This window comes from Giraffa tippelskirchi, chromosome 1 (genome assembly GCF_054371585.1).
Source record: "Giraffa tippelskirchi isolate mGirTip1 chromosome 1, T2T-mGirTip1v1.2.pri, whole genome shotgun sequence".
NCBI lineage: Eukaryota > Metazoa > Chordata > Mammalia > Artiodactyla > Giraffidae > Giraffa > Giraffa tippelskirchi.
This window is the reverse complement of record NC_137275.1, coordinates 31,087,591-31,112,814: the sequence shown is the minus strand read 5'-3', so window position 1 is coordinate 31,112,814 and position 25,224 is coordinate 31,087,591. Positions and strand designations below refer to the sequence as shown.

The window sequence follows — 25,224 nt, the reverse complement described above, 5'->3', positions numbered from 1 at the left end:
TCCGTCTTGTACATGACAGGATGTTTAAAAGGATCCCTGGCCTATACCAGTAGCATCCCTGCCCCCCAACCATAATGATAACCCAAATGCCACAATAGGACATAGTCACTTGGGGGGGTCAAAATTGCCCCTGTTTGAGAACTACTGTCTTGTAATTCTGTGTTCATGTGTTAGTCTCATATATCTAGTCTCATTGAAGTGTAAGCTGCTTTAAGCAAGGATTAAATCATCCATTTTATGTCCCTATTGACTAACACAACACTAGTACATAGCAAGTTCCCAATAAATACTAGTAGTGAAAAGATATGCCATGTAATGGGATTATTCTTTGGTTTTACGTTTAGTTAAGCCTGTGAATTAACCAACATTTTGAGCTGGTAAGAAATGCATTTCCTTTCATCTTTTAATATAAAGGTATTGTGTAATTCTGTTAAATATCAAATATATTCTCTAAATCATGATAGAGTATTCTGCCATAGGAGGAAGAAACACTATGCCTTGAGTCAGTACCTTTAAAATATGGGTGAAGATATTATTTAGGCCTTCAGTAATTTCATCCACCTATACCCAAGTACCATCACTTCAGTTCAATTCATTCACTAGTCGTGTCCGACTCTTTGCAACCCCGTGGAGTGCACCATGCCAGGCCTCCCTGTCCATCACTAGCTCCCGGAATTTACCCAAGCTCATGTCCAACAAGTCAGTGATGCCATCCAACCATCTCATCCTCTGTTGTCCCCTTCCCCTCCCGCCTTCAATCTTTCCCAGCATCAGGGTCTTTTCAAATGAGTCAGCTCTTAGCATCAGGTGGCCAAAGTATTGGAGTTTCAGCTTCAGCATCCATCCTTCCAGTGAAAATTCAGGACTGATTTCCTTTAGGATGGACTGGTTGGATCTCCTTGCAGTCCAAGGGATTCTCAAGAGTCTTCTCCAGCACCACAGTTCAAAGCATCAATTCTTTGGCGCTCAGCTTTCCTTATAGTCCAACTCTCACATCCATACATGACCACTGGAAAAACCATAGCCTTGACTAGATGGACCTTTGTTGGCAAAATAATGTCTCTGCTTTTTAATATGCTATCTAGGTTGGTCATAACTTTCCTTCCAAGGAGTAAGCGTCTTTTAATTTCATGGCTGCAGTCACCATCTGATTTTGGAGCCCAGAAAAATAAAGTCTGACACTGTTTCCCCATCTATTTGCCATGAAGTGATGAGACCAGATGCCATGATCTTAGTTTTCTGAATGTTAAGCTTTAAGCCAACTTTTTTACTCTACTCTTTCATTTTCATCAAGAGGCTCTTTAGTTCTTCTTCGCTTTCTGCCATAAGGGTGGTGTATCTGCATATCTGAGGTTATTGATATTTCTCCTGGCAATCTTGATTCCAGCTTGTGGTTCATCCAGCCCAGCGTTTCTCATGTTGTACTCTGCATATAAGTTAAATAAGCAGGGTGACAATATACAGCCTTGACGGACTCCTTTTCTTATTTGGAACCAGTCTGTTTTTCCATGTCCAGTTCTAACTGTTGCTTCCTGACCTACATACAGATTTCTCAAGAAGCAGATCAGTGGTCTGATATTCCCATCTCTTTCAGAATTTTCCACAGTTTGTGGTGATCCACACTGTCAAAGGCTTTGGCATAGTCAATAAAGCAGAAATAGATGTTTTTCTGAAACTCTTTTGCTTTTTCGATGATCCAGCAGATGTTGGCAATTTGATCTCTGGTTCCTCTGCCTTTTCTAAAACCAGCTTGAACATCTGGAAGTTCACAGTTCACGTATTATTGAAGCCTGGCTTGGAGAATCCCAGTCCCGTTATTGTCAGCAATTTTGTGTAATATGAGGTTAATAACATCAAAGTTTTATTTAGTGTGGCATAGCACTAAGTTTCTGCCTTTAGCTGAAAAATATCGATGTAAAAATTACTTCTATACAATCTTTAGAAAATTTTCATGAGGCTATATTGTAGATATCTGAAATCAGAACATTAAGAAATATTTTTGCCTTTTCTCTAACAACTGTACCACTCACTTCTACTCCACATCTGCCACAGGCCCCATACATCCATTTCAAAATCCTCCTAGTTTTTATCCTTTTGCAATAAAAGGTACTTCAGAGGTAAGATAAACACCATGAGATGTGCACAAATCAAACTTTATTCTGACCCTATAATACTGGCAAAGTAAACTTAAATAATCTAGAGTTAACTTTTTTCATTCAGGTAATGCAATTTTAATAAATGTGTTAAACTTACAATTGTTCAGGAAGTTGTCTGTTTCTGTCTTGTTGATTTCTGAAACACACAGAAATGGTCAATAGAACAGGGTCTGCCCATCAGAATTTCATAATGCTTCTGAGTACTTAAAATACTAAAGGTTGCTCAATTCCATTAAAAGATAGTATGTCTATGATGTAAAACTTTCAAAAAGCAGCACAGTTTATCACAGACATAAATTATTCATTTTATGTATTTGTTTTCCTGGGGAGAAGGGAGATTTGAACAGTTTCTTAAACTTGAGAGTGGCTAAAAGTCACCGAAAGAGCATCTTTATACTGTAAATTCCTTTTCCTTTCCCCAGTAATTCTGAGTTTGTCCTGAAACCCAGGAATCTGAGTTTTATAGCAGGAAATAGGATGCAGGTAGTCCATAGCTCTTAGGGTGGAAATCCTATTCTAAATCGCAGTATTGATTCCCCAAATGCAATCATATTTTTATTGACCATTATTTCAGTTTTATTTTATTTGTTTTACCAAACTCATAAGCATAGTTCCATCTATACAACATACCCTAGTGCATGTTCATAAATTAGTTCTCACTCCCACTGGAAAAAAAATGCTGTCCATTTCTTGGTCTTCTTTTTGCTGAAGTTTTAGCAAGACAATTTGCCCTCAAATTGTCATTCAGCTCTAGCCAGGGGCTCCTTAGCACAACAATCAGACCCTAATCCTATCCAAATGCTAAACCAACCAATAGTTACATAAAACTCTCAATACTCAAATTTCCTGATTCAGTAGATTTCTAATGAATGAACCTATTTTCTTTGAACATGGCAAGATAGGATTTCTAAACGTAAAAAAAAAAATAATGTTAATTTCTTTAGTATTTAATAGTATTGATTCGCAAAAAATCTATTTTCTAGGAAGATTTTTCTGACTTTATTCTGGCTACATTTGGGGAAAATGGAAAAATGAGGAAGAAGTGGCCATTTATTCTCAGTAAATATTTAAAAACACCACCACAAGTCTCCCTATTTCAATAATCTATTCTTTATTTCAAGCTTTTCCTAGAGAAAATCTGGGCTTTGCATGATACTATTACAAAAATAAATAAGAGACTCAAAATGGAGTCATTGTGCTAAGTTCCACATCAGTAAGCCAAACTTAACATCTAGCCTAACTGCAGTTTCAACCTATCTCAGGAATGTGACCTTTAATCAGTGAATCTGTAATTACCTAGTCAGCACTAGTGAAGTAATCTGCTGACCCCCATCGTCCCCCAAATGAAGTTGCCCTTTCCTGACACAATCCACTTTGCCAGAAAACTTCCTTGTCTTGCCTGTTTCTGGCCATAAAAGTCTTCCATTTTGTACAGCTCCTCGGAGTTCTCGTCTGTCCACTAAGCCAGAGTGCTGCCCAATCCGTGAATCATTAAATAAAGTCAATTAGATCCTTAAATTTACTTCGTTGAATTTCTTTCTTTTTTTTTTTTTTAATACTACTGACAGAGTTGACTTCATGGATGCATGACTTGTGTACCTGCACCAAGTCCTACACTCAGCGTGACCTTGCACTTGGTTTAATGCTCACTGTGCTGAAATTCGTAATAATTGTATCTCATAATTTGTGTTTGGAAGTGAAGTTGGACAGGAAAACTGAGTATGGCATGGGCAGAGGAGATATACACCATGTGTCCATGGATTCATGCTACCCCTTTTGCATGTATTATTCATGATATCCCATGAACTAAGAATTCCAATGGACCCACAATGTTCAGCAAACTCAAAATGAGTACAAGATGTGTGTGATGTCTACCACTATATAAACAGAGGTTACTGACAGCCCCAGGAGGCCATGTTTTCTGTTTGAACCAGAACTTGCTTACAACACTAAAGAAGTAATGGCATTCAAATAAACACAAATGACTAAGGTACCTACCATACCCTTTCTTGTGCCTGTTCTTTGTATTAGCCAAAAGCTTTAGCTGAAAATACTGATATAGAAGGATGTTATGGTCCTTCCTCACATAAGCTGAAGGTAGAGAGCACTGGTAAAATGTGCCTGTATCTAGCAGGGAAATAAACGATGTTGGGCTAGACTTGTCTAGTGTTTCTTTTGATCCGGTAACCAAGATGCATGCATGGATAAGCTATGAAATACAGTTGTATAATTTTCATGATTCCAAGTAAAAATTAAATGTTTTCATATTTGCATTTGAAATTGACATTTCACAATATAAAGGTGAACAGCAAAACTCATGCTACTAATTTAAAATTTTGACTTTTTCACTTACTGCTGCTGCTAAGTCGCTTCAGTCGTGTCCGACTCTGTGCGACCCCATAGACGGCAGCCCACCAGGCTCCCTCGTCCCTGGGATTCTCCAGGCAAGAACACTGGAGTGGGTTGCCATTTCCTTCTCCAATGCATGAAAGTGAAAAGTGAAAGTGAAGTCGCTCAGTCGTGTCCAACTCTTAGCGACCCCATGGACTGCAGCCCACCGGCTCCTCTGTCCATGGGATTTCCCAGGCAAGAGTACTGGAGTGGGTTGCCATTTCCTTCTCCACTTTTTCACTTAGAATATCATTAATTAATAAATAAAAATACCATGACAAATCAAGAAAGATCATGAAAGAAAAATCATATATATTAGTACCTTTAACAGCACTGTCTAATTGCTTTTTCAAAGAGTCTCAGACTTTCACTTCTCACTGGGCCCCACAGATTACACACTAACAGCTGGCCCTGACTAGTGGGCTTCCTTTTCTAAGCAAGCAGAGGGACTAACCACCAGGCTTGGTCTCTAGTTACATCTGTCAGCTTTTATATTAGCACTTTTATTCCTTCTTTCTACTTGTCCTTTATTCTGTAGTTTCTAGTGCTGCCATATCCAATACTTTATTCACCAGCCACACGTGCCTAGTAAGCTCTTGAAATGTGACTAAACTGAAGTGCATTATAAATATAAAATATACAATCGATTTCAAATCTCATGAAAAATATTTACATGGACTATTTGTCAATATGAATTACATTGTGAATACAGTGTATTATAAATTGCATTATTATTTCAATGAGTAGACAGTTATATGAACTACTTGTTGAAATAGTACTACTTTGGATATATTGGGTTAAATGCATAAATTAATTAAATACATTTCACATGTTTACTTTTACTTTCTTAATGAGGCTACCAGAAACTTTAAGATTATACGTGTGGCTGGTACACCGTTTCTAGAGACTAATACTGTTCTATAGCATATGACTGAGCTTTTAACCAATCTTATATTTCCCCTGGGGGTCTTATATGTTTTTCACTTTCTAGTTATGAGGACCTATCACTGTTTATCTTGCTCCCTTGCCCTAAAAAAACAAAAAACTTTAGATTTTTCAAGTTACTTGTAAAATAAACCAAAAATAATTTTTATCAAAAGATAAATGATATACTTTTCATCAGCAAAAGGCCTAAGAGAAGAAGCTAATAAGGTTTATTAATGACATTTGAATGAAAATAGGTACATGGCATGAATCTTTCATAAAAGCTAAAAATCAGTAGCATATAAGCCATCACACTCAGAACATAAAAAGTAAGCAACAGGAAGAGGAATAAATACACAGAGCCACGTTTTCCATTCATCATTGGATTCTATAGCTAAAGCGTAAGGCCCAATACAGAAAAAGAATCCAGGCTCAAGAGTTAATGACAGACTTGCAGGGGAGATGTAAGTTTAAAGTAGTATTAAAATTTTAAAAACTTCATTTGGATCAATTTAGTCCAGGAGAATCCCAGGGACAGGGGAGCCTGGTGGGCTGCCGTCTATGGGGTCGCACAGAGTCGGACACGACTGAAACGACTTAGCAGCAGCAGCAGTCCCAAAGAAGTATTCTGTTGGTGGCAAGACCCCATAATGAAAAACATCCAAAAACTTTTAAAGATTAGTGCCCAAGACCAAACTTATTGGAGTTATTCTATATAAAAGAATTGAATTAGAAGAAATAAATTTACTTTTAATTTCAACTGATTCAGGATCTAATTTAGGGGGTCCTACAGCATCTTGCAGCTTTTCATGTAGAACATGTTGTATTATTTTATTGATGGTTTCAGGGTCCTCAGTAGAAGGAAATCTAAAAATCAGCAGCATATGAGCCAACACTCCACGTTCCTCTTGACTGTGGACCAAAAAAAGAAAAAAAGAGAGAAATACAGTTTTGAAAGGTTAAGTTCCATATAAGATTTATGACAATATTATACTCTATTTTTTCTTTACAACTCATTTGAAACACAAACACACAAAACAAATCTGTAAGTGCAATTTTAAAAGATCTAATTTGTTTTCTTCTATATTCCTGATGCTGGGAAAGATGGAGGGCAGGAGGAGAAAGGGATGACAGAGGATGAGATGGTTGGATGGCATCACGACTCAGCAGACATGAGTCTGAGAAAACTCTAGGAGATAGTGAAGGACAGGGAAGCCTAGCGTGCTACAGTCCATGGAGTCACAAAGAGTTGGATATGACTTAGGGACTGAAAAACAACAACAATATTCCTATTGTTTGCCACATTCAAAACTCCCATTTCAGCCTTTCTGATTGTCAGCTAGTAGCCTACGATCTTCCTTACCACCACAGGATCTAGTTAAATACTTGGGTTATTAACATCAAAAGACAATTTTCTTGTCAACCATTCAAAATTATCAAATAAAATGTATGATAAATAAGAAACCAACTCTGGCTTTGGCTTTCAGGATCAATTAAATCCAGTGATTTCTCCTAAGTAATCTTCAGGCTCTTCTAAACAACTCCTAATCCTAAAGACATTAGAAAGCTTGACCAAGTTGTCTTGACTTCATGTGATTTTATTTCCACAATAGAGTGTTAGTGAGCCTTAGCATTATTTGAATGAATTACTACTTTGGAACCACCCTTGACTACTCTTTCTCATTCTCAGTCTGTACTCTACCCCTTCTTTCACAATCACAACCAGTTCCCTTTCAGTCTGGGTGCAATAGGCTGCCACTGTGCTGGGCCCTGAGGAGGATGAGTCCAAGTGCATGGGCGCTTTAAGAGCCATCTCCCAGATAGATACAATTTTGTAGATCTCAGCACTTGACTCCTATTCATTTTCAGAGTTAGATGTTTTGGAGGCTTGTCTCTAGGTACAGGTCCTAAAAGTTGAGGTGCCTGATTTGGGGTTCAAACTTTTCGCTCATCAGGGAGAGTCTATGGGATTAAGATTTTTTTTTCCTGGTGTGGCAGAATAGGATTTATGGCAAGATTGTGTCCCAGCCTCTCCAACCTGCTTCATTGTGACTTTCTTCTCACTTGTCCAGTGTGCAGTAGTTACTCAGTCAATCTTCGGGTTTTTGGTGTTTTTTTTTTAAGAGAAAATTGTTTCTTCTGTATCTGTAGATTCAGTGAGTCCATGGGAGGAGGTGAGTTTTTTTCTTCCTGCTTCACCATCTTAAACCAGAACCCCAAAGAATCTCACTCCTCACCCGTATGCTGCATCAACTCCTATGCTCCCAAACTGTAGGTAGGAATACCAACTAGAATCTCATTTTTGCAAGGGGGTTTATCTGTTATAAATTTGATTATCCATCCTCTCTGATGCAGCATTTCTACTTTCAGAAGTTTAAGCTTCAAAATACACTCTTTTGGTGCAAGGAGATATGTATACATACAGCATCTTAACTTTATCTTTAAATCAAAAAAATATTGTAGCAACCCAAGTGCCCATCAAAAGGCCAATGGCTAAATCAATTTTGACATACACTTGTAGTGAAAAACTATATAGCCAGCTAAATCTATATGCAGTCATTGGGAAAATATTAAAAATAAATTACTAACAAGATGTGTTGGGCGGCCGTGTGCAGGCCAAAGCAGTCCCTCCTCCTACTGGGGCTCTTGGCATCGCTGTGACCAGCTAACTGGACATCTTCATAGGGAACACGACCCTCATCAACGAGAACGTGTATCACCCCTGGCTGGATGGTGATTCGGGGAGCAATGCAGTGGCCCTGAGGGTGTGCTTGCTGGGGAATCCTGGAGCAGCTCGGCGCCACAGCAGCGATGCTCCAGAGCGACACCATGGACCACTATGGTAATTTCCATGTGCTTGAGCACCTGCTCCACGCACCACCAAAACTGCAGCACCAGCTCATCTTCCAGATCCCGCCCTCTCAACAGGCACTGTTCATCTAGAGGGACTCTGCCTCTGACCAGGCCTTCGTGTGGGAGGCGCTGGGCAAGAATCTGTCCAAGGGCACCAAGAAAGACCTGGATGACATAGGCACCAAAACCGGCATTGCCCTCAAGAGCTACTGGAGACAGTCTGACAGCTGTAAGCGAGTCTTCAAGGTTGTAGAGGAAATGAAGGGCTCCCTGGTCGACAACACCCAGCAGCACTTCCTCCTGTTGGAGCGACTGGCCAGGAACTATGCAGCCATTGTCTTCTTTGCCAACAATCGCTTTGAGACAGGGAAGGAAAAAACTGCAGTCTCTGAGCTTTGGGGATTTTGCCTTCTGTGCTGAGTTCATGATCCCAAACTGGACCCTCGGAGTTGTGGACTCCTGGATGGATGACATGGATGTGGACTTAGAGGAGGAGAGTCTCCAGGACTTGAAGGAGATCAAACTGCCCTCTGGGGAAAGCTCCGTGTCTTTTCGAAGATGGAAGCCGGGTCCCGGGGGCTGGTGAATGTGGCCTCCAAGCTGACCCACAATAAGGATGTCAGAGACCTGTTTGTGGACCTTGTGGAGAAGTTCATGGAACCTTGCGGCCCAGACCACTGGCCATTGAATGATTAATCAGTATTGGGCATTGATCCACTCCCTGGATGACTCCTGGTACCAGGCCCTCTGGGAGGGCTACATGGGCACCCTCCCACCCTCCTTGGCTGCCTCCTGTGTCTCTATCATGACTGAGGCCCCCGCCACACACTGACAATAAAGTTGCCATGACTTTGAAAAAAAAAGATGTGTTATTTCTGGGCATGAAACTATTAAAGAGGGGAATTTTGCTTTCTGTTTTTTGCAATCCTGTGTTATTTGAATTTTGCACAATTTCATATTGCTTTTGTAATCTGGAAAGATAGAGCTTTAAAGGGATCATTGTTGTATATCTCACCCCCCTTTTCACTGCCATAGCAGCCCTATACATCCATTACTTACTCTTTTCTTCTTTCCCGTAAACTATTCATCTACTGGCTGGCTGATAGAGACAAGAACAAACTCTCCCTCTACCCCAGCTATATGATTTACCTCACACCTTCGTATCACAGAAAATCTTCTTGAATGGGTAAATTACATTCTACCTCACATTTACTTCATTGCAATCTACTTCCTCCCCTTCTGTTCAACTGAATCATTTTTCTGCTTGAACACTAATGACTTCCTCATTGACATTTCCCATGGATTCTTTCTGGTCATATTACTCGGTCTCTCAGGAATCTTGTCAATGCTGACCACTCCCTCACTAAAACTTTCTATTATTAGTTTCAGTGGTGCCTCTCTCGATTCCTTGTTTTGCTTGCTCCTTCCCTGTCTATTTCCTAGTTTGCTATTTTTCTTCTATTTCCTTAAATATGTCATTCCTCAAGTTTTCTTCACCATCCTTTTTTTCTTGCATTACCCCTTTTCTGAGAAATTCTGTTGACACCCACACTTTCTAATACTCTGAGTTGATGTTGAGCAAATTTATGTCTTCAACTCAGTTTCCATTTCCTCCCTTATGTCAGACTCATATTTCAGGCTTATAGGATCACTTAGTATCCAAATCAATATCTCTAAGACTGACTTTATCTTTCCAACAAATTTGTACATCTTTATATTATGGTAACAGAAGAAAGAATAATGAATAGCAAGATTTCTGGGATAAAGGGGTAAATAAATTAGAAAGTGATTTGGAAGACAGAATTGGTTGTTGTTGTTTTTCAGTTGCTCAGTCATGTCTGACTCTTTGCAACCCCATGGACTGCATCACGCCTGGCTTCCCTTCACCATCCCCACAGTTTGCTCAAACTTATATCCATCGAGTCGGTGATGCCATCCAACTATCTCGTCTTCTGTTATCCCCTTCTCCTCCTGTCTTCAATCTTTCCCAGCAGCAGGGTCTTTTCCAGTGAGTCAGCTCTTTGCATCAGGTGGCCAAAGTATTGGAGCTTCAGTTTCAGCATCAATCTTTCCAATGAATAATCAGGGTTGATTTCCTTTAGGATTGACTGGTTTGATCTCCTTGCTGTCCAAAGGAAGCTCAAGATTCTTCTCTACCGCCACAGTTCAAAGGCATCAATTCTTCAGCACTCCACCTTTTTTATTGTCCTGCTCTCACATCCATACATGACTGCTGGAAAGCCATAACATTGACTATATGGACCTTTGTAGGCAAAGTAATGTCTCTGCTTTTTAATACACTGTCTAGGTTTGTCTTTGCTTTAGTTGCAAGGAGCAATAGTTCTTCTCCGGTAGCATATTGGACACCTACTGACCTAAGGGCTTCATCTTTCACTGTCATGTCTTTTTGCCTTTTCATACTGTTTATGGGGTTCTCGAGGCAAGAATACTGAAGTGGTTTGCCATTCCCTTCTCCAGTAGGCCACATTTTATCACAACTCTCTACCATGACCCATCCATCTTGGGTGACCCTACATGTCATGACTCATGGTTTCATTGAGTTAGGCAAGGTTGTGATCCATGATTGATGTCTTCATTTGGTCTTCCCTCTGATAGATAAGATGCTTGTGCAAGCTTCCTGATGGGAGGGACTGGGTCTTGTTCTGGTGGGCAAGGCTATGCTCAGTAAGTCTTTAATCCAATTTTCTGCTGATGGTTGAGGCAGTGTAATGGCAGCAATGAAATTGAAAGAAGCTTATGCCTTGGAAGAAAAGCTATGATAAACCTAGACAGCATATTAAAAAACAAAGACATTACCTTGCCGACAAAAGTCTGTAAGGTCAAAGCTATGGTTTTCCCAGTAGTCATGTATGGATATGAGAAATGGACAATAAAGAATGCTGAGCATCAAAAAATTGATGCTTTTGAACTGTGGTGTTGGAGAAAACTCTTGAGAGTCCCTTGGACTGCGAGGAGATCAAACCAGTCAATCCTAAAGGAAATCAGTCCTGAATATACATTGGAAGGACTGATTCTGAAGCTGAAGCTCCAATCCTTTGGTCACCTGATGCAAAGAGCTGATTCATTGGAAAAGACCCTGATGCTGGGAAAGATTGAAGGTAAAAGGAGAAGTGGATGACAGAGGATGAGATGGTTGGATGGCACCACTGATTTGATGGACGTGAATTTGAGCAAGCTCCAGGAATAGGTGAAGGACAGGGAAGCCTAGTGTGCTGCAGTCTATGGGGTCACAAAGAATTGAACACAACTGAGTGACTGAACTGAACTGAACTGTACTGAATGGCAGTAATGGTGATCTCCTTCAAAATGACTTATGCCAGCATGCCAGGCTTCCCAGAACTGTTGTAGTCAGTTCCCCTGACCCCACGACAGGCCACTGTTGACCCACACCTTCCCTGGAGATTTCCAAGCACACACAGGCAAGTCTGGCTCATTCTCTTGTGGTGTCACTGCTCCTTTCTCCTGGGTCCTGGTGCACACAAGGTTTTATTTGTGTTCTCCAAGAGTCTCTGTTTCCCCAGTCCTATAGAATTGGCAGAACTTAGTTATTCACGAAGCTCAAGGGGCCCAGGAAAGGGAGGAGCATGGATGACTTCCAGGTTTCTTATTAGCATAATTAGGTTTTTCTTAAGAACTTTCTGTGAAACATCCACATGGAGGTGTGCGTGGGCAAGCATATAGTTCTAGAATCAGAACAAAAATTTAGACTGGAAATAGAAACTTGGATTTCCATAGCATAGGAAACCATGATGTGGGTGAATGAAGTCCCCTTGAAAGAATGAAAATTTAATAACTGGAGAAGCAGATACATATCCAAGAAAAAGGAATATTTTGAACATCAAAGAGTATGGAATTTTCAAGAGAAAGTGGGCAACTAAGTAAGATGAGCAACTTGGAGCTTTTGTCATTCAAATAATGTTGTAAATAGCAGCTATTTTATTCTGGAAATTACAAATAATTTGTATGAAGGTAATACATTATTTTAAGATCCTCATATGGTATTTTGCTTTAAATGTTATGCCTTGGATTCTATTTACTGATGGTTGATGATGAGATCTTAAATATTTATAGCAAAAAAAAAAAAAAACCAGTGAAATGAAAGAAAGAAAAGAAAAATGGTAGGAAGGAGAACCAAGAAGAGAAAAAAAAAAAAACAACTCATCTACTACACTATTTTACATAGGACCCTTATTTGTTATTAAACCAAGAGATGTGGCTTAGGTCCCTATTTATGCTAACTAGTTTCCAAAACACCAACAAGTCAAAAAACCCAATTCTATAATATAGCCGCCGATAACACTCAGAATCTGCCTGCAGTGCAGGAGACCTGGGTTTGATCCCTGGTTTGGGAAGATTCCCTGGAGACAGGAAATGCTACCCACTCCAGTATTCTGGCCTGGAGAATTCCATGAACTATACAATCCATGGTGTTGCAAAGAGTGAGACACGACTGAGAGACTTTCACTTTCACTTTTCCCTCAAAATCATCTTGCAAATTCTTTCTTTTGAATTTAAAGAATGAGTAAGGCACATTGTAACCTATGACTTAACACAGAACAGATACAAAGTTAATCTGTTAAGTTATATCACATATGAACAATTCAAACTATGTATTACTTACCAGGTTAACAGCTCTAGCTTCAAATTATAATCAGAAGTCAGTATTTTAGATCTACATACCTGAACTTGATAATGTGAGACTTGACAAATTTTCCCCTCAATGAAGATTTATGAAATGCATTTTTCACCTGTTCCAAAAATATTCAAAATATGTCAGCAAGGATAATTTTCTAAAATTCTGCAAGTTGATCCAAAGCTTAAAACATTTTTTTAAAAAACTTAAAAGCAAAACACATTGACCGACATTTCACAATTGCTGAACTTGAGGAGTCTTTTTTTGTACTCTGTTCAGTGATTTCAACTGAACTCTGCCTTAGGAATTACATGAGCTGGGGAACCATAGGAGAGGGGCTAGGAGTGATGTCTGCTGTGCTACACTCAGAAAGAGATAAAAGAGAATAAACAGACTGGGTTTTGAAAAGTAAGAGAGGTATTCACACTATGAGATAGAGACTTTTACTGTAGGTAGACAAAGGAAATGAAAAACACTCTGGCAGGTGGTAGGTCATAAATTCAATCCATGGCCACACCATCCTGAACATGCTGGGTCTCATCTGATCTCAGAAGTAGAGTCAGGCTTAGTTAGTACTTGGAAGAGATAATGAATGTGAGAATGAATGCATAATGGTGTCACATGGTTCTCAAACTTGGTGAAAAAAATTAGCAAATATCCTGTCATAATCTACACCCAATTCAGCACTCAAGATGCTCTTAGGAAGGCTCAGATGAACAGGGATACAGAGCCGGTGGGTGTATGTGTGTTAGTCGCTCAGTTGTGTCCGACTCTTTGCAACGCCATGGACCGTAGCCCACAAGGCTGCTCTGTCCATGGGATTTTCCAGACAAGAATGCTGGAGTGGGTTGTCATATCCTTCTCCAGGGGATCTTCCCAACCCAGGGATCAAACCTGGGTCTCCTGCATTGGCAGGAAGATTCTCTACCACTGAGCCACCTGGGAACCAAACACAGATACTACAAGCTGGTGACTGATTGACAAACAATGAGCCTTTTCATTCTTTCTTACATTTTGTTTGACTTAGGGGTCTTTGTTCCCAAGGAAAATTACTTCAATTATGAACAAATCAGCACAGTTCAAATGAGCCCTCTAATGACAGCATTCATTTGGAAATAAATTTAAAGGCTTTTTTTTAATCAAATAACTTCAAAATTACTCGTTTTGAAGAGTAGTAGAGTCCTATTTATATTCCTTTATGTTTAAGTCAGTCTGAATCTTATACAAAATTTAGTGACTTGCACGGAAAACAAGAAAAATAGTTGCATTTTTACTTAATATATTTACTTCCATTTCCTTTCCTTTACTATATATTACATTTTAAGGATATATATATACATATCTTTAAGCAGATATATCTCCTTAAACAGAGAAGGCAATGGCAGCCCACTCCGGTATTCTTGCCTGGAAAATCCTATGGATGGAGGAGCCTGGTAGGCTGCAGTCCATGGGGTCGCTAAGAGTCGGACACCACTGAGCAACTTCACTTTCACTTTTCACTTTCATGCATTGGAGAAGGAAATGGCAACCCACTCCAGTGTTCTTGTCTGGAGAATCCCAGGGACGGGGGCGCCTGGTGGGCTGCCGTCTATGGGGTCGCACAGAGTCGGACACGACTGAAGTGACTTAGCAGCAGAAGCAGCAGCAGCAGTAGCTCCTTAAAAAGAACTTATTTGATATTTCCCTGATTTTGTGTTTACAAATACAATTTCAACCAGGATTTGATCTTCTCCTCAGCAAAGTATCCAAATCCTTAGGCTTCTAATTTACCAGACAGTTTCTGGGTGGGCCACTGCCATTCTATTCTCTCTCAGGATATTGGAAAACAGTTTGGGAATTTTCTAGTCTAGTGCCTTAATTTTCACACAAGGGAATTTTTCCAGAATGACAAAGAGATGTGCCAAACGACACATGCTGGCTAGTAAATGGTCCTAGAAGTAGGTGTCCCAGCTCCTAGTTTAGGGTGCTTTCCATCACATCATTTCACTAATTATCTCAGACTATCAGGAAAATTCCAAATTATTCTCTAAGTAGTCTGACAATGATAAGTCTTCACCCAGGCTCTTGCTCTTTTAGCCTATACTGCTAAGTTTTCTCAGGTGGTGCTAGTGGTGAAGAATCCGTCTGCCAATGCAGGAGACGTAAGAGATGCGGGTTCGATCCCTGGGCTGGGAAGATGCTCTGAAGGAGGTCACAGCAACCCACTCCAGTATTCTTGCCTGGAGAATCCCACAGACAAAGGGGCCTGGTAGGCTATGGTCCGCAATGATCACTAAGAGTCAGACATGACTGAATCAACTCAGCATGCATGCCTAATTTTCCACTATTTAAAATATTTTATTTATTCCTCAGGATGCATGTTGATGACCTAAGGATAAAGATGAATATCCAAAGATTTCCTACAGACTTATGTACTAAAAACTTGTCCAAGGTTGGATACTTTTTAGTACTAAAATACTACTCAAGTATGTGTCAATAGTTTCAATCTTGTGTCTTTTGCTAAAGGTCTCTTCTTGAGGAAATCAATGACACAACCATATTTTGGGTCACCCTCACATTCTCAGAATTTCTGGACTCTGCTGTCAATAGTGTATCACTAACTAAAGAAGGGTTAGTAAGAAGGACAAATAGAAAAGACTAAAGGTCACTAGGTTTAGTCCTGTAAGGAATATTCCTCCAAGTCATGTATTGTCAATTTTGTTTTATATCTCTCAGGTAGGGTCTCTCCCCATTTTGCAAAGATATACAAGATCAGTTGAATGGATGTTTGAGAAGCTAGGATACTAAAAATTTTGGTAGAAAGTGATAGCAAATGCCCTAGAAATGAGGGGAAATGCTTACCATTGATTCAATTTTCTGGCTCATTTCTGTGAAATTTTCAGAAGCCTCTCTTCCAAACTCATCATATACTTTGTTACTTTTAAATGACAATGTGCTGTAGTAATTGTAGGTCTTCTTTTGATCTATAAGGAAAGAGGCAAAAATTTATCACACTTTTTATCAGATGTGTGTAAAGCATCAGGCATTTCCTTGTTTGGTAGTTGCTAGACAGACTGAGACAGGAAAAAATGTCCCACCCAGATCATCATCTCCATCATCCTGCTCTGAGCTTCATGGTTATCTCAAAATAAAAGACAGCAACATTCATCATTATAAGATTTAGAGTGTAAAAATCCATATGAAATGCTCGGTGTTCCTGTAGGCTAATTAGTCACATGTTATCCATTTCTGAATAAACCACAAGAAGCAGCAAGTCAGGCCATCTGAGCACACCAACAGAAATAGATTCAGAAGCTTCCCAAGAGCAAACACATTTTATATTTTAAAAGTAGATTTCTCCCAATTTCATAAACTACCCATCAATTCTGGCTGCAAGGACTCTAGAATAAGAAAATTCATTCTGGCTAAAGAAGGAGGTGAGGGTAGGGATTAAAATGCCAGGAGTTCAGTGTATAGAATTTTAAGGAGCTAGGGTTGCCACCTTGGCATAACTCTCCAGGGTCACTACATAGTTTCACCTGGTTCTTTTGGTTTTCCATTTATTTTCTCCCTCTAGTCAGAGCCATTGGCTTTTTTGTTTCTTTAGCCAATGTCTCCACTTTCTGCATCCAGTTCAAGCAGCCCAAGTTTTTGGTCTGCTGAAGAATTAATGCAGCATAGCTTTTCTTCTACTCTCCTTAATATGAAGCAAGCACAGAGCTCAGAAGATTCTTTCAATGAAATGTTAATGCTGACTATGTTTTGTGTGAGAGACTGTGCCAAGCATTAGGAATACAATTTTGACCAAGACTGTTGTGTATGGTTATGATAGGAAAATGGAATGTGCCTCACTCAACCTCAGTTTCTCTCTTGCTTCTCATTCTTTCCCTCACTTAAACACCAGAGGGAAAGGAAATTAACATTAGACACCTGTATCCCTAGCATATTCACATGTCTCATTCAGTTTAAAATAACCCTCATAAGAAAGCAATGTTATCCACATCTAACAGTAAGGACTGTAGTCTCAGAAATGTAAATGTATTTGCCCAACCGCAACATGAGATGGCCAGAAAAGATTAAACTGGGTTTCAAGCTAACCTCTAACTCCCAAAGCACACATTTTCATGATACACTGCTTCTTGGAATGGAAAAAACCAAACTCACTCACTGAAGCTATAGGAGAAATCTCTAGTTATGCATGAGAACTATCAAAAAAAAAAACCTCTACCAGATCATTCTGGTCATCCTGAGGATTTGTTGGCATAGAAAGGCAAGCCACTGGTCAGACTTAGACAAGACCTGGGGAGGGAGTAGTGATTCATAAAGGAGGTGGATGGCACTGAACGGTCAAGCTCTTCTGAAGCATTTGCCACCTAAGTGAGGGTCTAGGGAGGATTTTCCTTCCTCCTTTCCTGGCCCTGAATGGCCTATGTGACCTGAAATGCAAGCAGATCACAATATACACAATTTCAAGTATGATTTTTAATATATTGAAATAGTAACCAATAGCTTACCTTTAGTCTAAAGCTGGGTCAAAGACTCTGCATTTCTAACAAGCCCCTAGGTTCTGCTGATGTTGCTGGTACCAAATCACACATTGAATAGTAAGGTTCTAAAGAAGAGGGGAACATACTCTTCTATATCCTTAGACTTGTTTTTTTTTTAATTATTAGAAATTACCATTTAAATAGGTTAAAAATGGTCAAATATCAGCAATTTCATATGCTACAACTAAATAAATTACTATAATCAATATTTTAATTTGCCTGATAGAGTCAATAGGTTGCTAGGTGTCAAAACACATTTCCAGTTGACAGGATTATGTGGTATGTGTAGTTGATGAAAAAATATCATAGAGAGTGTTAACAGAAAAGTAAGAAAAATGAGGATGAACATGAGTTGGCTGATAATATTCTAACAGGAAATTATTCATTGTAGGTGATTCTATAACCCACAATAATGTTCATTGGAGACATACTGCTGTTATTCAAGTTACTGAAGAGATAGAAACATAGTCCCAAAGGCCACCAGACACAAACTGCACACACAGCTCTATGTTGCCTGGATTTTATGCCAAAATGATGTTTTTCCAAGCCTGATCATCTCCATCTTTATCTGCCTGTTTCTACAACCGATTTGTTTGTTTCACTTTGGTTCTCTAGGCATGCCAGCTCCTAAATGCTCATGTGCTTTATCTACTCTGTTCTTATGTTACATCTGTAAACAGAAGATAGGTGACAAATATGACAACAACACATATCATAACAGTCACTATTTATTCAGTTGTATTGTGTGGGCAGTGGAAGTTGTATGTTCCATATTACCCAGATGATCATCCCAACAATAGGATATATAGGAACAGGGTACTGAAGAAATATTAGCAGGTTTTTATTGTATGCATATGAGTAAAACTTACAAGCTTTATAATATATAACTTGGAAAGAAGCAAAGGAGAAGTATTAAGGAAAATTTTCTCTCACTGAAGTAATGAGATCCCTAACATTACTAGGAATTCCTTATTAAGTCAAACAAGACTAAATATGCTCCAAGAAAATATCATAGGTATGATTTGTTCATTTTCATCTTTTAGCGTTCAATAAACATTAATTATCTAACATGTGCCAGGAACTTGCTAAGTTCTAGAAATACAAAAGTGTGTAAAACATAGTCTTAGACATCCATGGAGAGGAATAATGATGCTTGCAGCATAATGAGACTTAGTATATTCAGAACAGAGCTATAGAATTATAAAATTATTTTAGCTATTCTTTTTATGTTAAAAACATGTTCCAGAGAAATTACCTAAATGCAGATACTACAAATTCAAAGACCTGCATGTAGGCAAGTTCTATCCCCCCTTCAAAAATATCTTTGAATACTTTTTCTTTAAATTTCCCAGAAATAATCCACTTTGTTTAGGAAATTAAGATTGGATTTGTGTCTGTTAGCAAAAGATAACCAATTTGCAGATCACCATCTTTCTTCACAGGAAAGCAACTTCTGCAAATTCCCAATTAAATTAGAATCAAGTGATTAGCTTTTTTGGTTACAGGGTCTTAAATATCAAAGCATTATCTAGTCACTAAGGGAGATATTAAACCAATAGGTCAAAGTGAAGTCAACTAATTAAAACCTGAGACAGAGTAAGAAAGAAACTTCAGAAGGGTTGTTATGCCCTGGAAAAACAGTTTTGAAGTACCCTGGGGACATTTCTAATAACACAGCAGTGTTCCTTGTTCATCTAGCAGGGAGGTACCTGATTACCAGAGTGAACCTCTTTCTAATTAACCTTCTCAGCTTATCCTGTCTTCTTTAATCACTTGCAATACATCCCAAGATGATTTTAAAATAACGACAATAGACATTCATTCAACGTATACTGCTATAAGCATTTTTCCAACTTACTAGTACAGAATAGAGCCTACCAGTCTATAATCTCTGATTGTATAGTTTATTGAACTGTCAGGATTTCAATGACTTGGAGTTATTTTAAATCAAGATCATTTAAAATCCTCTGACCTCAAACCTATTCAAACATTGGACTCTACCTTTCCTATGGTTTTCTCATAATTAAGACTTGATTATTGCTTGTCAATGAATATGAAAATTAGCATGATATTCCCAGCAGGAAGCATTGCTACATCAAAGATAGAAGAAAGAATCTTCCTTGGCTTGTGCGGATTAAATGAGTAACAAGGCAGGTAAAGATCTTTTTGAACTATCCATGCGAAAAAATTGTGGTAATGAATGAATAAGCCTAAGGCAAATCAAAACAGAATGTAGATCAGGAAATATTTGAGGTAAATCACATGATGCCAGGGCAACCCATACTTACTGTATCTTGCATAATGAACGATGAGTCCAATGCATACTGCCAGGACAATTAAGGAAATAAAGGTGATGAGGCCAATAACCCAGGGCTCCAGACAAGCCCTCTTCCTGGCCCTCATCACAGATGACCTGAGAAAGAAAGCAAACGAATGGATTATATTATAGTGTACACTACATCTACTCCTTAGGTGAAACAGATATTCCTGGGGAATTAATTCAGGACACTCAGAAGGAAGAGGACTGTTTTGGTTTAAAACACACCCCAATCCCAGGCTGCTGAAGCCATTCCTGGCTCTGGTAGCCTGACCTTAGGCAGGTGATTTGATTTCTCTGTGCCTCAGTTTCCTTGCTCAAAAAATGAAGATAATAATAATAGCACCAGTCTCAGAGGATTGTCATTAAGGATTAAATGAATTACTGTAGGTAAAATGCCTACAATAGTGCCTAGCATGTAGCAAGTGCAATGTAAGAGTTTGCTATGATTTACTCAGCCAGTCACATGCAAGATACTTTCAGGCACTGTACAAACTATGAAAATTTTTAAAGCCTGTTTCCATCATAGAATTTTAAATGGCCTATGATATGTATTAGGGCTTCCCTGATGGCTCAGTGAGTAAAAAATCTGCCTGCAATGCAAAAGACACAGGAGATGCAGGTTCAAGTCCGAGGTCTGGACGAGCTCCTGGAGAAGGAAATGGCAACCCACTCCAGTATTCTTGCCTGGAAAAGAATTCCTCCCATGGACAGAGGAGCCTGATGGGCTACAGGCCAAAGGGCTGCAAAGAGTCAGATTCAATTGAGTGAATAAACACACAGACCACCAGGGAACTCCCTAAATCCTAAACTTTTGGACTTCACAGGTGGTATTAGTGGTAAAGAACCTCCTTGCCAATATAGGAGACACTCAATCTCTGGGTCAGGAAGATCCCATAGAATCAACCATGACTGAACTGACTTAGTATGCACATGATACATGTTACAGCTTGAACCATATCAGGTTCCAGGCAAAGTTCCTAATTCTGTTCTCGTAATATTTTTCTGAAACAAACTTCGAGGATACACATAACTCTAGAAGAGAACCAGAGTTCTTTTCTACAGAGCCAGAGCGTTTGAACTGATGTTTACCTCTAAACTACAGCAATGCTGCAGGAAATCCCCTCTGCATGCAATTTCCTCAACCTCTCCCATTTGTTCTGCTTTCAAAAATATGTTACTGAAAAATGCTGATCAACCTGTTTTTTGTTTGATTAGTAAAGTTACCATTCCCTTGTGTTACAGTAGCTTCTAAACAAACTCAAAATTTACAGAAAATGAAAAGTCAGAGTGGGCCAAGTTGTTGAATCATGATGCTGTTATTTTCAATTTCTTGGGGTATTTATCATGCTGGTAGAAACAAGGCATGTGCTCTTGTCTCCACAGAAGTCTGGTACATGAGAACTGGGGGAAAGGACAGGGTTTCCTGGAGGACCACATGGGGTGGATTCAGAATAAAGAGAATTCCAAGTCCAACCCTTTCCTTACCAGCTTGGACAAGTTATTTAGACCCTGAACTAAGTTCCGCCATCTGGCAATAAGTGACAGGCCACCCATTGTCTAAAGCACATGGTTGACTGTAGGACTCTGAATGAGATCATGAATGTGAAAACTTCTTGAAAACTGTGAAGAATTTTGCAGTAAATAATTGTTGCTTACAGAAATCAAGGGGATTCCATTTCCTGGTGATGCAGGACTTGTTGTTTAGTCACTAAGTCATATTCAACTCTTTTGTGACCCCATGGACTGTAGCCCGCCAAGCTCCTCCGTCCATGGGATTTCCCAGGCAAGAATACTAGAATGGGTTGCCACGCCCTCCTCCAGGGGATCTTCTGGACCCAGGGATTAAACCCACATCTCCACATTAGCAGGTGGATTCTTTACCACTGGGCCACCGGGGAAGCTCGATACAGGACTAGGAAGTGGTATAATCATTTTGGTCACTGGCACACCTTCATCCCATCTTGACTCTGTCTCAATGTCCTGTTCAGTGGGAACACTGTCACAAAAGTCAATAGTGTCATCACTACAGACTTCTGCCCCTGCTGCAGTCACTGGGATGTAGTGAAGTCTCCAGGGATCTACTTGGTCTCGTCCCTTGGTTCTGTGATTTCCCCATGGGGCTGTAGCCAAGGAAACTTTATCTTCCTCTCCCCAATCTCTTCCATCTCCAGTTCTCCTTTAAGTGGCATTCCAAACACCTGTTCCTAGAATTACGATTACTGCAGTATAAAAAGACTTCTCCACTTCTGCATATTTCTTATGTGAAAACATGCCTAAGAAGCTTATAAACTGATTCCTGTCCCTCCATCCCTGAATGCTTGCTATTCACTTGTTGCAGAAGAAAGGAGATGTGTACAGCAGACGTAAGCAAAATGTCAGAGGGAATATGGGGAGGGAAAGGCTTCTTAACTAATTTCAACGCATGCCAGATGAAGAATATAATTTGTAATTGTAGGAAACAATTGATATAATCATCAAATGAATGTGTAAAATTGTGAAATATAAGACAGAAGTTATATTTATTCTACAATAACTTTTCATTGAGATAGAAAATTTAAAAATGCAGCCACTAAATTTATGAGGTAGTATTTACCTATATCAGCATACAAAAGGCCAATGAACTATTTTAATGAAAAAATGTTGCAGAATAATATGCATCCTATGTTTGTCTTTTGTAAATATTAATAGCAAAAATACATGTGTGTGTGCATAGAGAAGTATATTAGAAAAACACAAAATTTTTAATAGTAAGAAGTGAAATAACAAAAGTAAGTGAGCAACTTTTTTAATTTATGTATTTTTTTGTTATGATGGATTCTTTTTAAAAAGAAATATCATGGCTTTCCAATTAAATGACAGAGAGAGAGAGAAACTAAGGAGGACAGTTATACATGTCTTTTTAAAAAAAATTTGATTAGAATATAGTTGATTTATAATGTTGTGTTAGTTTCTGCTGTAAGCAAAGTGAATCAGCTATATGTATACATGTATCCCCTTCCTCTTGAACTTCCCTCCCATCCTCCCCACCCAATCCTCTCTGGGTCATCACAGAGCACTGAACTGAGCTTCCTGTGCTATACAGCAGCTTCCCATTAGCTAACTATTTTACACATGATAGTGTATATATATCAATGCTACTCTCTCCATTTGTCCTACCCTCTCCTTCCCCCACCCATATCTACATGTCCATTCTCTACATCTGCATCTCTCTTTATGCCCTGCAAATAGATTCAGCTGTACCCTTTTTCTAGATTCCATATATATGCATTAATATACATGTCTTTTCATGGAGTTCCTATCACTAACTTGTTTGAGATACTACTGCATTTTCTGTTCCTCTTGCCCACCTTTCAAAACTACTTTAGAGATGCTCTGTCTTTGGTGGCTTTGAGGGAAATAATAGGGATAGCAAAAAATAAACCAAGAGAATGCATCAAAAACACTCTGAATAAACAATTAAGAGAGTATGTTTTTGATTCTGACCACCAGCTTATTTATTGTACAGTGTGATACCAGAAGATTCAATTCTCTCCCTTGTTTTCTACTTATGAAAGACAAGGATAAGAACTACAGTCCCTTCCTAACTTGATAAGCTCTTAGAGAGAGAAATGATGAAGTATTTTATTACTTTAAGCTGCCAAGTAGAAAATCATTGTACAAATAGTAAGAATTATTATCATTATTTTAATTATTAATAATAATGGCAATGACCATATTACTAAGATTTTGTCATTGGAAACATCTCTCTCCTTCCCTGTATGGCATTGCTTTTCAAACTGATTCACCCTGTTTCTTATTTACTTTTTTGTTTGCCCTCTCAGCAAATGATTCAGTGTTGAACTGCTCCAAATTATATGTAGTGGAAATGTGCTCAAAAGAAATGGAGGAATAAATCTATTTTACTTATCAACAGACACTTGTGTAACTAACCTCTTCCTGCACATAAACCCTTGTCCAATTATGATTGGGGTCTGTTGAAAATTATCTGAACCTCCTCATGTAAAACCACCTTCAGATAGACTAGATAAATTCTAATAGCTTCAGTGGTATCAAATTTCTTTCTTTCTAAGATTTTTCTTTTCAACTGAGGACATGTTTAACTAGACAGTGAATGTAACAGGTGAATATAGCAGTTAAAATATGGTTATATATGTGGCAACAATATGGTTATATATAGTGGTAAAAAAACCCGCCTGCCAACGCAGGAGACTTAAGAGATGCAGGTTCGATCCCTTGGTCATGAAGAGACCCTGGAGGAGGAAATGGCAACCCACTCCAGTGTTTTTGGAGAATCCCATGGACAGAGGAACCTGGTGGCCTACAGTCCACAGGGTCGCACACAGTTTGACAGGACTGAAGAGCTTAGCACAGTAAAGCATATTATTGCCAGAAGACAAGTCCAGAGTTGTATTATCATGATCACTTCTTAATGTGTCATTTTCTAGAATAGTATAATAAGAAAAGCAGGAAAATCAACAAAAATGTGAGGGGAAAAAGGTATTTATACTACCACAAATAAACCTCATGGCAAGCATTGGAGAACCACACGACAAGGCTCACAGTGCTTCAGAGGAAAGTTTACCAAAACAAATGCCAGTGTAAAACTACCACTATGGACTGATTAATAATGGATATTGAACTTGCTCTCCAGTCTCTATAAGGGTGGTGGTGGTTTAGTCACTAAGTTGTGTCCGACTCTTGCGACCCAATGGACTGTAGCCAGCCAGGCTCCTCTGTCCATGGGATTTTCCAGGCAAGTAGGCTGCCATTTCCTTCTCCGGGGATCTTCCTGACCCAGAAATCGAAACTGAATCTCCTGCATTGCAGGCAGATTCTTTACTGACTGAGCTATGAGGGAAGCCCTTTCTGTAAGGGTAAGCAGTGCTAATATTCTTAGCTGGAATGTTTCATCTGCTCAGTCCAATTGAGCTGTTTTGAATGAACACGTGCACAATGTCTATAAATCTGGTGATTCCAATACATTATTAACTATTTAAGCCACAGATCACCAAAGTTTTCAGTGAAGCCTGCATAGTAACTGCAGGCTTCCCTTGAGGTTCAGCTGGTAAAGAATCCTCCTGCAATGCAAGAGACCTGGGTTCAATTCCTGGGTTGGGAAGATCCCCTGGAGAAGGGAAAGGCTACCCACTCCAGTATTCTGACCTGGAGAATTCCATAGACTGTATAGTCCAGGGGGTCTCAAAGAGTTGACAGGACTGAGCAACTTTCACTTTTACTTTCACAGTAACTTTAACAGATTTCTGTGAAGGTCCCATAGTACCTGTAGCAGATTTCTGGATTTCTATTGCAGCTAGTCAGCTATGCCATTGTAGTTTAAAAGCAGCCACAGCTAATATATACAAAAATGAATACGGCTATGTTCCATCAAACTTTATTTAT

General features: G+C 39.1%; 1 protein-coding gene and 1 pseudogene across 8 annotated transcripts in view; one reads left to right on the top strand and one right to left on the bottom strand.

The window, feature by feature from the left end:
* The window catches only part of LOC145511153 (transmembrane protease serine 11E-like), a 101,803-nt gene that overhangs the window by 10,225 nt on the left and 66,354 nt on the right, over window positions 1-25,224 (bottom strand). For 4 of the 8 annotated variants that reach the window (XM_081504170.1, XM_081503947.1, XM_081504023.1 and 1 more), the window contains 5 exons: window positions 19,793-19,917; window positions 15,820-15,941; window positions 13,026-13,093; window positions 6,220-6,383; window positions 2,254-2,292 (listed from right to left, as the gene is read on the bottom strand). In XM_081504170.1, the coding sequence (XP_081360296.1) occupies window positions 2,254-2,292; window positions 6,220-6,383; window positions 13,026-13,093; window positions 15,820-15,941; window positions 19,793-19,917 (518 nt within the window). Of the gene's footprint in view, window positions 1-2,253; window positions 2,293-6,219; window positions 6,384-13,025; window positions 13,094-15,819; window positions 15,942-19,792; window positions 19,918-21,480; window positions 21,817-25,224 lie in introns of those variants that run through there. The other 4 variants (XR_014057825.1, XR_014057812.1, XM_081504321.1 and 1 more) reach the window with 4 other exon arrangements.
* LOC145538685 (acidic fibroblast growth factor intracellular-binding protein pseudogene) lies at window positions 7,636-9,137 on the top strand (annotated as a pseudogene).